This window comes from Sardina pilchardus, chromosome 9 (assembly GCF_963854185.1).
Source record: "Sardina pilchardus chromosome 9, fSarPil1.1, whole genome shotgun sequence".
NCBI lineage: Eukaryota > Metazoa > Chordata > Actinopteri > Clupeiformes > Clupeidae > Sardina > Sardina pilchardus.
Genome location: NC_085002.1, coordinates 6442855 through 6455939, shown reverse-complemented (window position 1 = coordinate 6455939; position 13085 = coordinate 6442855). Strand labels below are relative to the sequence as shown.

General features: G+C 45.2%; 1 protein-coding gene across 3 annotated transcripts; it reads left to right on the top strand.

The window, feature by feature from the left end:
• The first annotated feature begins 91 nt into the window (after positions 1 to 91).
• usp49 (ubiquitin specific peptidase 49) lies at positions 92 to 11309 on the top strand. Of its 3 annotated transcripts, none has more exons than XM_062545455.1 (7): positions 92 to 547; positions 2213 to 2334; positions 2865 to 4442; positions 6798 to 7002; positions 7327 to 7435; positions 9321 to 9526; positions 10048 to 11309. In XM_062545455.1, the coding sequence occupies exons 3-7, from the start codon at positions 2937 to 2939 to the stop codon at positions 10149 to 10151; spliced, it is 2130 nt and encodes a 709-aa protein (XP_062401439.1). In that variant the 5' UTR covers positions 92 to 547; positions 2213 to 2334; positions 2865 to 2936; the 3' UTR covers positions 10152 to 11309. The 3 variants fall into 3 exon arrangements, with proteins under 3 accessions (XP_062401439.1, XP_062401440.1, XP_062401441.1); XM_062545456.1 differs by lacking the exon at positions 92 to 547 and adding an exon at positions 598 to 832; XM_062545457.1 differs by lacking the exon at positions 92 to 547 and adding an exon at positions 1485 to 1620.
• The last annotated feature ends 1776 nt before the right edge of the window (positions 11310 to 13085 follow it).

Genomic DNA, 13085 nt, shown 5'->3' with positions numbered 1-13085 from the left:
CGACGTAAGTCCATACAGGTTTAGGTCGCTGCGTAATATTTGTATCGGTAGGCTTTGTGGCCGTGTCTCTTGTAGGTACTTTAATTATCGACACTACTGCTACGTTGATTGTGGTTTGGAGGAGCTGGGCATTTTGAGAAGATTATGACTAAGCATGCGCGTTACTGGGCGAGAGATCTGTCGGAGCCGATATGTTTGACTATTATTATGACTAAGTATGTTTATGATTTTTGCAAAGTGCAGATTGGGTCTGTGAAATTGGTCAGCGAATCGCAGTTCTAAGACATTCGGGGCCCTTTTACAATCTGACCGGCAAAGGTCGGAGTCATGCAGCAATGGGAGTAATTGGTTGGCGGAAGATTGATCACTTTCTGTCCAATCAGAGCGAGGGAATGCTAAAGTAAAATAGTTTGGTTGACTCGAGATCTGTGACAGCTCGCGCGTGCAGATGATGGCGGTAAATAAAAGCCGTATACAAAATAAAACCATGAAAACCCTTATTGTAGGACACTAACACCACTGTGAAAGAAAGAACAGAAATAATCCGGTGAGTGTCTGCTATAGTAATTGAGATCTTTTGTAGATGGTGAAAAGTTGAGAGCTTTTGTTTGTCAGTGTTTTGCACAGAAAATGACTTTAATCTTGCTTGGTTGACCTCGGTGTTTTGTTAAAATATTAAGACAAAAGTTGATTTCAAAATCTTATTCTGGTTTTGAATCATCTGCGAAATCACGACTAGGGGATTGTGCTATGCGTTGTTGTCAATACCACCCAGAAGTTGTTGAGAGGGATTTCGCTAAAGAGAGAGGGTCTAGCAGTGGTCTTTGTTCTGGTAAGTACACCAGTGTAGCTTGCTTGCTAAAACCAGCTAGCTAGTATACCGTTAGCTATTGATTGCCTGCATTGTCTAAAAATTTAGAAAAGACCGGCAAACTGGTGCAATGGTTGAGATGACTGACAATAATGTATTCCATGTTGAAACATTAATAAGCAGTCGAGAAACAAAAGATACGGCTGACCAAATAGCGTCATGGAAAATCTGTTGATGGCTGGTTAGAGCAAAGTAGGCTTGTCAAGCCACGTAGTTTGGGCTAGCATTCAGCGCATTCCCAGTAAGCGTAGGCTAGCCAGCTAGCAAGCCAACTAACCTTGCTAGTATCTGATAGCTACAAGTCGCTCCCCTTGCTAGGCTAGCTGACAGTCTATAGGGCGATGGGCTAACTTAGTTTTGATAATGTTAGGATACACACACCTGAAGTATTATGTTTTTCTATTCTGATACGGTTATTTCATGACATTCTGCTTAGCATATAGACGTTGCACTGATTAAGATGCTCTACAATTAGCCTGCTAACATCATGGATGTAAAGACCATTTAGCTACATTTTACAACCACCGTTTGAAACGGTGTCCCAACATCACCAAACCTGAGCTATTTTTTTAGACGGCTAGCTGGCTAGCATGCGACCGAACAATACCAGAAGCCTGTCTCAACCTCGTGAACGTAGGTAGTAGCTGGCTGCAGAACTTTATAACATTACTTGTTCCTTAAAATATAAAGCTGCTTGTCTTTAATGATCGCTTCAGCAGAGACCAGCAGATTAATCTCCCACGTTACAGGTCTGTTCATAACTTGTCTAATAGGTCAATTATTTGCCTGAAATATAACGTCAAATAATAAGTCTGACTTATGTTATAGGATACGTTGATCGGTATATAGATAACATTAACGTTACCATGTTCGCATTAACGTAGATCTTTACTGTTTGACAGCCGTGAGTGTATAAATATAACGTTTGTTAGCTGTCTGTTTCATAGGAGATGCATTGCCTAACGTTGCTTTGTATCGGACCATGTCTGAACAATGGTGCCAAACTAAATATTTACCCCTTTAACACACTGGCGTAGCCGAACTTGGTAGCTAATTGTAGATGTCTTGATACCTATTGGATGCAACAGTCACAATCGTGAAATCCCTGAGATTAACTATTTGCTAGCCTCGTTCTGTATTGACATGTACAAAACTATTTGGGGCCATTTTTGATCCACATTTAATCGATTTGATATGTATAACAATATGTCTTAAAATATACGCAAATGAGTGTTGTACGTCAATGTATGTCCTAGGCCTATGCATGGTAAGATTGTAAGAACGCAATTCCATCCCTCGAAATCATTTGCATAGGTTCTAACACTGGGAATTCTTTTACAGTGTTCCGATGTGTGCCTGTGGTTTGAAGTTGGTTGTCTAAAGGCCGCAGTAAAACCTCTGTCTGATTCTAATGGTGACTGTGCTTTTACCATCACCAGAGGACAAACAGCAGGCTCGTCACTGTAAGTACTCCTAAATGTGGTTTAATAATATGAACTTACAAACTCCTTTGAAACAAGACAAATTTAGAAACTTAAGAATCATCGAAAACACTGAGCAGCAGCAGAACACCCCCTCTGTGGGGCTGAGTAGACACAGCAGGGGAGGGGGGTGCAGTGGCGACTGCACAAAGGACCCAACAGAGGCATGGGAGCCCATTCACTCCAGTAGCAAGCACACTAGGAGCTTGGCCTCTTGTGTTTCAGTCTCAGTCATTTATAGCGCCCTAATGGCAAAATGAGCCTGACTTTTGTATCTGATGAATTATCTGATTGTATTGTATTATTATTCATGTCTTTGGGAGTGTGTATGTGTATTTTGTCTTTCATCCATTGATGCACGTTTTTTGTTTTTTTGTTTTTCTTGCTCGTTTGTAAAAAGGTTTTATAAAGTCTTTTAAGTGTGGAAAAACAAATACTTTGAAGTCTGACGACTTTGTACACAATTTGAAGTCGGAGTACTCTAAGCTCCACCTGTGTCCTCCTCTCCCCAGAATGTGTTCTCTGTGGACGCGGCGGCCAACGTACCCCTGACTGCGTGAGCACATGCTGTTTCGGCGGCCGCCATGGACCGCTGCAAGCACGTGGGCCGCCTGCGCTTGGGACAGGACCACTCCACGCTGAACCCGCAGAAATGGCTCTGCGCCGACTGTGGCACCGGCGAGTCGGTGTGGGCGTGCCTCAAGTGCGCGCACGTGGCCTGCGGTCGCGACCTGCACAACCACGCGCTCGCCCACTCCCAGGCCTCGCGCCACCCGCTGGCCATGGAGGTGCGCGAGCTGGACGTCTTCTGCTTCGCCTGCGGCGACTACGTGCTCAACGACAACGCCGAGGGCGACCTGAAGCTGCTGCGCGGCGCCCTCTCCACCATCCGCAGCCCCAACCGGCGCTCGCTGCGCTCCTCGGCGGCGGCGGGCGGAGGGGAGGGCGGCGCGTGGATGGAGGCGGAGGGCATGCTGCGGCCGCCCTCGCAGGTGGCGCTGTGGCACCGGCGCAAGGCGCTGCTGGGCCGCGTGCTGCAGCAGTGGCGGCGGCGGCGGCAGGACGAGGAGCGCAAGCGCAGCCGCAAGCTGGAGCAGGAGCGGCAGGAGCGCCGCGAGGTCAAGAGGAGGCTCCTGGGGGACCTGGCGGGCAGCAGCAGCAGCAGCGGCGGCGTTAGCGGCGGAGGAGGAGTCGGCGGAGGAGGCGGGCCGCCCAGGAAGAGCGCGCGCTTGCTCACGCAGGCGCCGCGGCCCACGCTCACCCTCGTGCCCTTCAAGTTCCGCGACCCGCCCGAGCGCCTGCCGCAGGTCTCCTCGCCGCCGACGGCCGCTGCCGCGCGGAGACCCTCGGCGCTGTCGGTCCGGAACGCCAACGCTCAGTCGCCCAAGCCGCGGCGCTACCACGCCTCCGTGACCCCGCGGCGTCGCCGGCTGGCGCCCGGCGTGACGGGCCTGCGTAACCTGGGCAACACGTGCTACATGAACTCCATCCTGCAGGTGCTGAGCCACCTGCAGAAGTTCCGCGAGTGTTTCCTGACTCTGGACCTGTGCGAGACCGAGGAGCTGCTGGCCAAAACCAAGACCTCGCAGGGCCTTAAGGGCGTCGTGGTGGGGAGCGGCGGTGGTGGTGGTGGTGGAGGAGGAGGAGGAGGAGCAGGAGCAGGAGGAGGAGGCACCGATGGAGGAGGAGCAGGAGCAGGGGCAGCAGGAGGTGGGACTGGAGCGGTGCAGGGCGAGACCAGGGGTCCGGCTGCGGGCAGCAACAACAAGGAGTCCCGCTCGTCCTCGCGCCAGCGCATGTCGCTGTGCCACGAGCTGCACACGCTCTTCAGGGTCATGTGGTCGGGCCGCTGGTCGCTGGTGTCGCCCTTCGCCATGCTGCACTCCGTGTGGAACCTGATCCCGGCGTTCCGCGGCTACGACCAGCAGGACGCGCAGGAGTTCCTGTGCGAGCTGCTGGACAAGGTGCAGCAGGAGCTGGAGTCCAACGGCAGCAAGCGCCGCATCCTCATGCCCATCACCCAGCGCAAGCTCTCCAAGCAGGTGCTCAAGGTGCTCAACACCATCTTCCACGGCCAGCTACTCAGCCAGGTGAGCTCACCTTCCTCCGCATCTCGCTCATCTGTAGTCTCATCTGCATCTCCCATAGTGCATTCGAGTTCTGCTTTGGGTACTGCTGTCACATTAAGTGCTGTCTGTTGTATTTCTCCAAGCTCTTTATTGATCAAATTCTAAAACTATTTAAGTTTGAGATTAATTATAATCAAATATGATGAGGTTTCTTTCCTTGAGAGTAATTTATAAGCAAGGTTTTTTCGTGGATCAGGTGTAGGTAATAGTCATGATGTAATCCTTGCTTATTGGAATGCTCTGATGGCTGTAGAACTCATTAAGTCTGTTGGTCTGCTGGACTCTGGAGTCATCGGGCTAATGCATCAAGATTCCGTTCTTACGGGTAGAGCAGCCCAAAGGTCTTTACCGTATGTGCAAAGGTAATGAGCATGCACATTTGGGGCCAAACAAACAGAGATGCTCTTAAGTAATCAGGGGATTAAAAGTGGCAAATAGAAAAGGCAGAGCTGATTCTTGCTGATTATCTAGTGAGATTATCCTGCTTATTAGTGTTGGAGACGTGTCCAATAACTGCTGAATCTGCGCTTGGGAGCTTGAAAGCATCTGCTGCTCTTTGCCAAACCTCAGGGACCTATGGATCCTAAAGGTCCCTCTCTGTTCTGAAGGAAATTGAAGGACCATATAGTACTGTGCCACATAGTGTAAATGGAGATAAAGCTCTATTCAGGGTTCCCACGGGTCATGGAATTTCTGGAATATCATGGAATTTTGTTGTTGCAGTTTAGAATGTACTTGCTGAAATACATCAATACAAATATATATGGTTCTATATTGCTTTTTAGGTTTACTGCTTGCTTGAGTAATTGTGGTCTTTTAATGCCTATTTAGTCATCTCCTGCTTTAAAAAAAAAGTCAGTCCTGATTGCCACGTGGCTGTTCTGAAATGTTTGGTCAGTATATTGTACCATTCATTGTATAGGAGGTCATGGAAATTTGACTTACAGTGGGAACTCTGTGGGCAGTTCTAAGTAGTTATTGTGGCTTATGGTCTGGATGTTGTTGTTTGTGTTGCATTGCAGTGGTGATGAAGTTCTAATTTAATTCCGATTTACTTAGCAACCCAGTATACTGCAGAGATGGAGATACTCCTGCAAAGCTGTTTTCCATAGCATCACCATGGCAGTACTGCAGACGCTGCTTAGTGACCACAACTAGCGCTGTTTTTTGTTGGCACACTGTTTTTTCATATTCTACTAGTTGAACATTTTTGAGGGAACTATACATATTTGAGGTAACTGTTTAAGCTTTGTCACTTGGCTTTTTTATGAATGTAGGATGTTGTGGTTTCCGTATCCAGGAACATGTTGTTCGTCATACAGGCTCAATCGATGGGCGGGGAGCCGCAGACTCATCTGTCATCACTGACATGACAGCAATCTAATAATGAAGTAATTGGACTCCATTGCCTGTGACTCAGAATCTTGCCTTTTATAGCGAATCAATTAATCACCCTTGGCAACCCTCCAGTGGTCGACCTTGAGGAACTCCTAACGGATGTGTCTACGGTGAGAGAGAAGGATTATCCGTTGCAGTGGCACTGCCTGCTTTCGGCAAGCTAGGCTCAGACTTGCGTAGCCTTCTGGTCTCTGCTCTCTTTGTGAGTAGGTGTCCTGGTCTTAACTTCTGCTAAGGCTATAAGTATCATTGAATATTAGAGAGCGTGAGAGAAAGTGGAGGAGGGACGACCCCACCCTTTTTCTTTCTCTCTGGATTGCTGTAGCTCCACATCATTGAGTAATGGGTTGGTAACTTGTAATCAAGGGATTCCCAGTTCAGCGCAGCGTTTCTGGGCTCTGAGCAGAAGGCTCCTTGGTGCTCTAGTCTCTGCAGCTGGCTATACCATTAGAGAAAGAATGTGAAGCCGTGGGCTTATTCTGTTCAGTTGATAAGCCCATCTTAAATGCAGATCGTTTTGAATACTCATTCTCTTCATCACAGCACTTGTGACTTGCAGCGCAGTGCTTTTGGGAGGGCCACTCATCATCTCTTTGTTTCTATTCGTATGCTGCTGCTTGGTGGGGAATATTAATGGTGTACCTCTCTGAATATTATGTAGAAATGTATGCAGCCGCTCCTACTTTAGCTGATTGCTCACCCTCTCTTCCACCTTGTACCTTCTCTGCTTTCTCTACTTTCTCTACTTTCTCATGTACTCTTTCTTTTTCTTTCTTTCTTTCTTTCCTTTTCTTTTCTTGCCTTTCTTTCTTGTCTATATTTCTCTCTCTCTCTCATCTTTCTGTCTCCACAATTTTTTTTTCTCTCTCTCTCCCTCTCTCTCCCTCTCCCTCCCTCCGTCCCTCTCCTTCCCTCCAGGTGACGTGTCTGTCCTGCAAGCACAAGTCCAACACGGTGGAGCCTTTCTGGGACCTGTCCTTGGAGTTTCCAGAGCGCTACCACAGTGGGCAGAAGGCCTCCGGCTCCCTGGGCCTGAAGAGCTGCTCCCTCACGGAGATGCTGGCCAAGTTCACCGAGACCGAGGCGCTGGAGGGCCGCATCTACGCCTGCAACCACTGCAACAGTCAGTACCCTCAGCGCACACTTGTGCTTCATCTAACGCCACATGCTTATTATGCTGTAATTATGTTGTACTTTGGTTTCGTGTGATATTGTTCCATTGTGTCACACGTGTTCAAAACATTCACACGTTCCCACAAGCACACATTCCTACGCCAGAACACTGTGAACACAAACCGGTAGATAATTTGACTTTTGAGAGCACAGACACCGCTTGATCATTTGTGCTTCGTGTTATTGTGACAGTCTGTTTGGACGGTTACCAGTTTGTGTTGCTTGTATGTTGGGTATGAGGAAAATGAGGTTTGGTGTTTTCTTTGTGTGACAGAGAAGAGACGAAAGACGTCTCACAAGCCACTGATTCTCACAGAGGCCTGCAAGCAGCTTTTGATCTACCGCCTGCCTCAGGTGCTACGGTTACACCTCAAACGCTTCCGGTAGGTTCTGTCCTCGTCCACTTGTCAGCCTTCATCACCCATCAAAACTTTTGTTTAATGTTTTTTTTTTTTTCTTACACCAGTTCTCAGGACTATGAATATTTGGATTCCTTGTTACAGTACTTTTATCAAATGGTTACAAAGCAGTTTAAGCAACTACTTTTACTAATTCATTGATGGATTATTGTGGAACTTGTTTTACAAATTGCTCAATGAAAAATTACACTCATGCATATCTGTATTGAGGGAGTGTTTGAGAATTGTTGAACTTATCAATGCATGACTTTCTTAGAGGAAATATTGAACCCCTGTTGTCAGCGCACAAACAGCTTGTGAAGGCAAGATTGAGATCAGGATATTCTTGTAACCTGCAGTCTTGTTGATTTTTCTTTTTTTTTTTGGGCTAACCACATTAGTGCATTGCTGTTTAGAGGCCATGGCCTGACCAAGAATTGTGTTGCAAGCATTTTTTTTTAACACACAACCTACTTGTATGAATTTGTTACAAAAACATTTTTGAAAAGAAGCACGTCACAAGACAACAGTTTGGATTTTAAGACCAAGAATTATCTAGTTACATTAAACACGTGTTGGAAATGTTGTCTGAAACTTTTTCACAACATAACAAAACACCTTTTTTTTTGTAGAAATGCCACCACCCCCACACATCCGCACAAACACCAGAATGAAAGATGACAGGACTTATTTGGTTTTAGAAACCAAACCGTAGCTCTAGTTCCCACCACATGGATGTTGCAATGGATGCCGACAAGTGCAAAAATGCTGTTGTAACTATCCAATGTGGTAACACAGATATTATTTTGCAAAAGAAGGAAATGTACCGAATCACTGCACGGTGTGGAACCTTTGCATGCCAGTGAAGGCACTGGTGCAGTTTTTGTCACAGATGTCCTTTTCAGGATCAATTAGTGGAGATGGATTTCGTCTCGGTTCTGTAGTGGCTACCACTTCATTTTAAGGAACTTTATGTTAAACAAGCTTAGCAATGAAGGATTTTGCTACAGTGGCGTCTTGTTGGTTCACCTTACATACTATGCTTTTCTAAGCCTTAACCATCACTGCAAGTGCCCTGTGTTTCTATATGGAACTGTGGAAGTAAATTGAACTTTTAATCCAAAATATTTTTTATCTTCACCCTAATGGCCAAAAACGGACAAGTCCTCAAAGCCTTGGAGTAGTAATGTATACTCAACATCAACCTTAATTTCCCTAATACTCTATTCTCCCTCAGAGACAAGGATCCATTTTTAATTACTCTCCAATACATGATGAGTACTGCAAGTTGTGTTTTATTGTGGTTCATTTAGCCATAGGGTCCACAAGTGACCATTTAAAGTCGTACTCCAACTCTCTCCACTATTGGAAAGTGTATTGCCACCTAAATGAGTTGTTATCTGTTTGTGGTTGTAGAATATATATAGATGTGTGTGTGTGTGTGTGTGTGTGTGTGTGTGTGTGTGTGTGTGTGTGTGTGTGTGTGTGTGTGTGTGTGTGTGTGTGTGTGTGTGTGTGTGTGTGTGTGTGTGTGTGTGTGTGTGTGTGTGTGTGTGTGTGTGTGTGTGTGTGTGTGTGTGTGTGTGTGTGTGTGTCGAGGCCAAGAACAAAGTGGGGTAGAACAAAGCACAAAGCAAGATGGATAAATGTTTTAATACAGGTTAATTCACAGAGTAACATTTCTCAGTCCGCACAATAGCAAAATGTGCCAATTTAACTATTAGGCCGCTCTCTAGATAACTGGACAATCCTATGTGCTTAAATACCCATCTGCTTTCCCCTCCAGCATTCTTTTGAACCCTTGAGATTGAATTGTGTTCTTTGCACAGTCAAAGCTAAACTGCCTCACTCACTGTTTCTTGTGCCATAGGTGGTCTGGAAGAAACCACCGAGAGAAAATCGGTGTGCACGTGGCGTTTGATCAGGTCCTGAACATCAAGCCCTACTGCTGCAGAGACTCCGCCTCGGGCCTCCACCGAGAGGGCTTCACCTACGACCTCTCTGCTGTGGTGATGCATCATGGGAAGGGCTTTGGGTCAGGACACTATACAGCGTATTGCTACAACACTGAGGGCGGTGAGTAAAGGCAATCTCAGACAAGAAAGAGCTATTATGTTTGCTTTGCTAGTGAAGTCAGAAGGGATTTCACTGTAAAATACATTTTTCGTGAGGCCATTTTCAGACACATAATTATGGTCAGAAGGGAAAATCCATACTGCTTCTGACAAATAATAATAACTTAATTTAAATGGTTGTGCCATAAATCAATTCATGAAGAGGATGCTGTTAATGGATGCTTGCTTAGAGCTTAAGTGTTTTTGACTGTGAAAGCCCTCTCTAAAGTCATAGAGCTTGCTGTAATTTCCCAACTGTTAGCTGTGGCTTATATGTTGATTTTGCAAAATGTCTTCAGCTATGACTGAGGTTAATACACAGGAGCAGTTTATATTGTATTTTTTTTTTTTTTACTTGCATAAAACACTGTCTTGCGGTTTGTACACCATGTGGCTAATACGCAGGAAATTGCTGTAAGTGTGTTTGACCGTGAGCGCCCTCTCTAAAGGCATGTTCTGGTGTGTGTGTTTGCATTTGGGCAGGTTTCTGGGTTCACTGTAACGACTCGGTGATGAACGTGTGCTCTGTGGAGGAGGTGTGCAACACTCAGGCCTACATCCTGTTCTACACCCAGCGCTCAGCGTGAGGGGGCGGGGCTCAGTCAGCCGCACCGCACCGCCCGCCTCTTTCAACCACCACCAGCCAATCAAATCCTGCCCCTGCCAGAGCAGAGAGACAGCCAGCCAGAGACGGATGGGGACCTGCTGCCTGCATATGTACAGACGCACACACACACACACACAGACACGCACACACACACACACACACACACACACATACACACAAACACAAACACACACAGAGACACTTACCCAGGGCATTTTAAACTTAGGACCAAGCTCTGCGTTCTGAGCAGGTTTGAGCGTGGGGCGTGCAGGGTCTGGCCCCTCCCATTCAGAGCCTTTCCCCCCCCACACACACACACACACACACACACCCCAGATGGACGCTGCTGCAGAGCAGAGTGAGAGGTTGATGTTCACGGAGACGTTGCACAAGACGTGAGGTTGTTGGTGAGCATCTGTTAGGCTCAGATTGCATCTCTTCACGTTGTCAGAAAGAAAGAGAGGGCATTGACCGACTTGATTGATTGATTGATTGATTGATTGATCGTTTGCTCGATTGACCGATCGATTGAATTATTGATTGAATGATTGTTCAGATTTGAGGGGAAAGTTATGGCGAGGAGTGGCTTGTCTCCTTCCAGAACGAGAGCAGAGCAATATAAAATCGACGTCACGACAGGAAATCAACAAGCAAAAATCAGGAAAAATCTTTGACTTTGTAATACAAGTTTGTTTTTTTTACTACTCTGCTGTTTCTATTTGGGTTGTGGCTGTTGTTATTAAACCTCTGTCGCCAGGTAATCAGGAAATATCACTGCTGTCCTATCAATCATGAATGGAAGGAGTACATTTTTAAGAAGAAAGAAAGAAAACAATGGGTTGTGATGATGAACTAGTAATGAAACAATCTAATGACAATGAATGTCTTGTTCTTTTGTTTATTTTTTTGTTTTTGTTTTCTTTTTGTATGGGGTTGGGGTGTGGGTTGTAGTTTTTTAACTCCATCGTGAGGGTGGAGGAGTAGACCAGTGGTCAGCTACAGCTGTGGTCAGCAGCTCTGGCCCTTTAGTCCTGTGATGTGAAAGCACCTGTGATTACTGTACCGATCAAACAACAGATGCCAGATGACCGTGATGATGATGATGATGATGATGATGATTAAAAGGCTAAAATACACAGCAGTCAGTCGGAGGGTTTTACTTTTATTTGCGTACACGTCCTGGTTCAAATGTGCGTTTCCTGGTTCAAATGAGTTCAACATCTTCTATTGAGTGTAATACAATATCTTACTCGTGTTTCTGCACATACAAGAACACTGTTTTACTGGCTTGGAAATATGCCAGAGGCCATTATATGGTAACACGTTGTTAATCTTTCGGAATTTACATACGTTTTTGTTGTTTCTTTTCATATGTAGATATGTATCAGCTAAAGCTTTACTGTAGCTTAGTTTAGCAAATCATTGCCCACTTCTAAATAGGCAAGATTGTTGGAGCTTGTGTCCCATTTTGTAAATGGTCTTTTTGCAAGTTAGCAAATGGCTTATCCCTCTTCATCGCATGGCAATCTATGCAAATGGATTGCCTTTGAGTCAGTGCCTCCATCAGATAGCTAGGATTAGGAATAGTCTACATAAAATGTTGGACAAGCCGTGTCCTACATTTTGTCCAGTGTACTGTTTTTTTTTTTCCCTTTTCGGTATATTGAAACCACTGTTTTTTTTTTCATTTCAATCCAAATGAAGGTGGCTTTTGTACTTTTCTACTTCTTGATCTTTGCAGTGAATAGGGAATGCCACAATGAGATGTGTGTGTATAGTTTATATGCATAAATAGTATACGTGATACGAAGGGTCATGCAGAATTTTGGTACATTTATGGAATGACCTTCACTCTTGTAAATACTTATAGATACCTGATCAGTAAAAAATATATACAAAAACCCTGAAAGCCACAGATTGGTATATGATCCTTATTTGAAAACAGATCTTTTGTCTTTCCTGCCTTTAGTCACTTAATTTGGAGAGACATCTAGTCTCCCTTCTTAATATTTCGTTTAATTTAGTGTTTGTAGTCACAGGTGGTTACAAGGGCGACATCCAGTGTACTTAAGGAGTACTACACTTTTGACAGAGCAGACCAGAGAATGCAAAGCCGTTCTATGGAAAATACGAAATCGACTAATTATGTGCTTTAAAATATCAGGCAAACCATGTGAGATATCGTAACGGAATTGAACGACGACGAACCTGTACAGCATGTTATATCTGAAAGCATGTCATGTCACTGCTTGGCTCTGCCATTGTTACAAATGTCAAGAATGGCGTCACAGCTGACCTCTACAATATTATTACAGGCTAATTAGCTCCTGGTGTGATTGGGAGCAGTAGACACCCGTGTATGTATAATAGACTGTATATATCTGGCTGTGGGCTTAACAGATTCAATCAGACTTCACTCAGCGTTTGGGGTAATCCTTGACACCATACATTTTTGTCATTTGTAATGTTATGGATGGTGCTGTGAACCCTTGATTTGACTGAATGATGATGGTTACAGAACAACACCATTTAATGAGCCCTACATTCCAATTTATACGCACAAATCCGGATAGTTGGTTGGTGGTTGGTTTCAGGAGATAACACTAACACAGCTCCTACTTTATGCTAATACAGTACAGTAGTAGTATTATGGTAGAGTAGTACCATAACATGTCGTTTTGTGGAAAAGGTTCAAATAGTATTAGAGAAAAGGGCTCTTTTTTCAGGGGATGTTTGCACGTTAGCAGAGAAGGATGGGCGGTCCATCAGGTTTTAATGTTTGGTTTATCCATTTTAAGAAGATAAAATTATTTCAGGACACTTGCCAAATGCTATCAGGGAAAACGAACCACACAAATCAACACTTTTTCCCCCTCTGCTGAAACTTCATGGCCTACACAGAACAATGCATCTG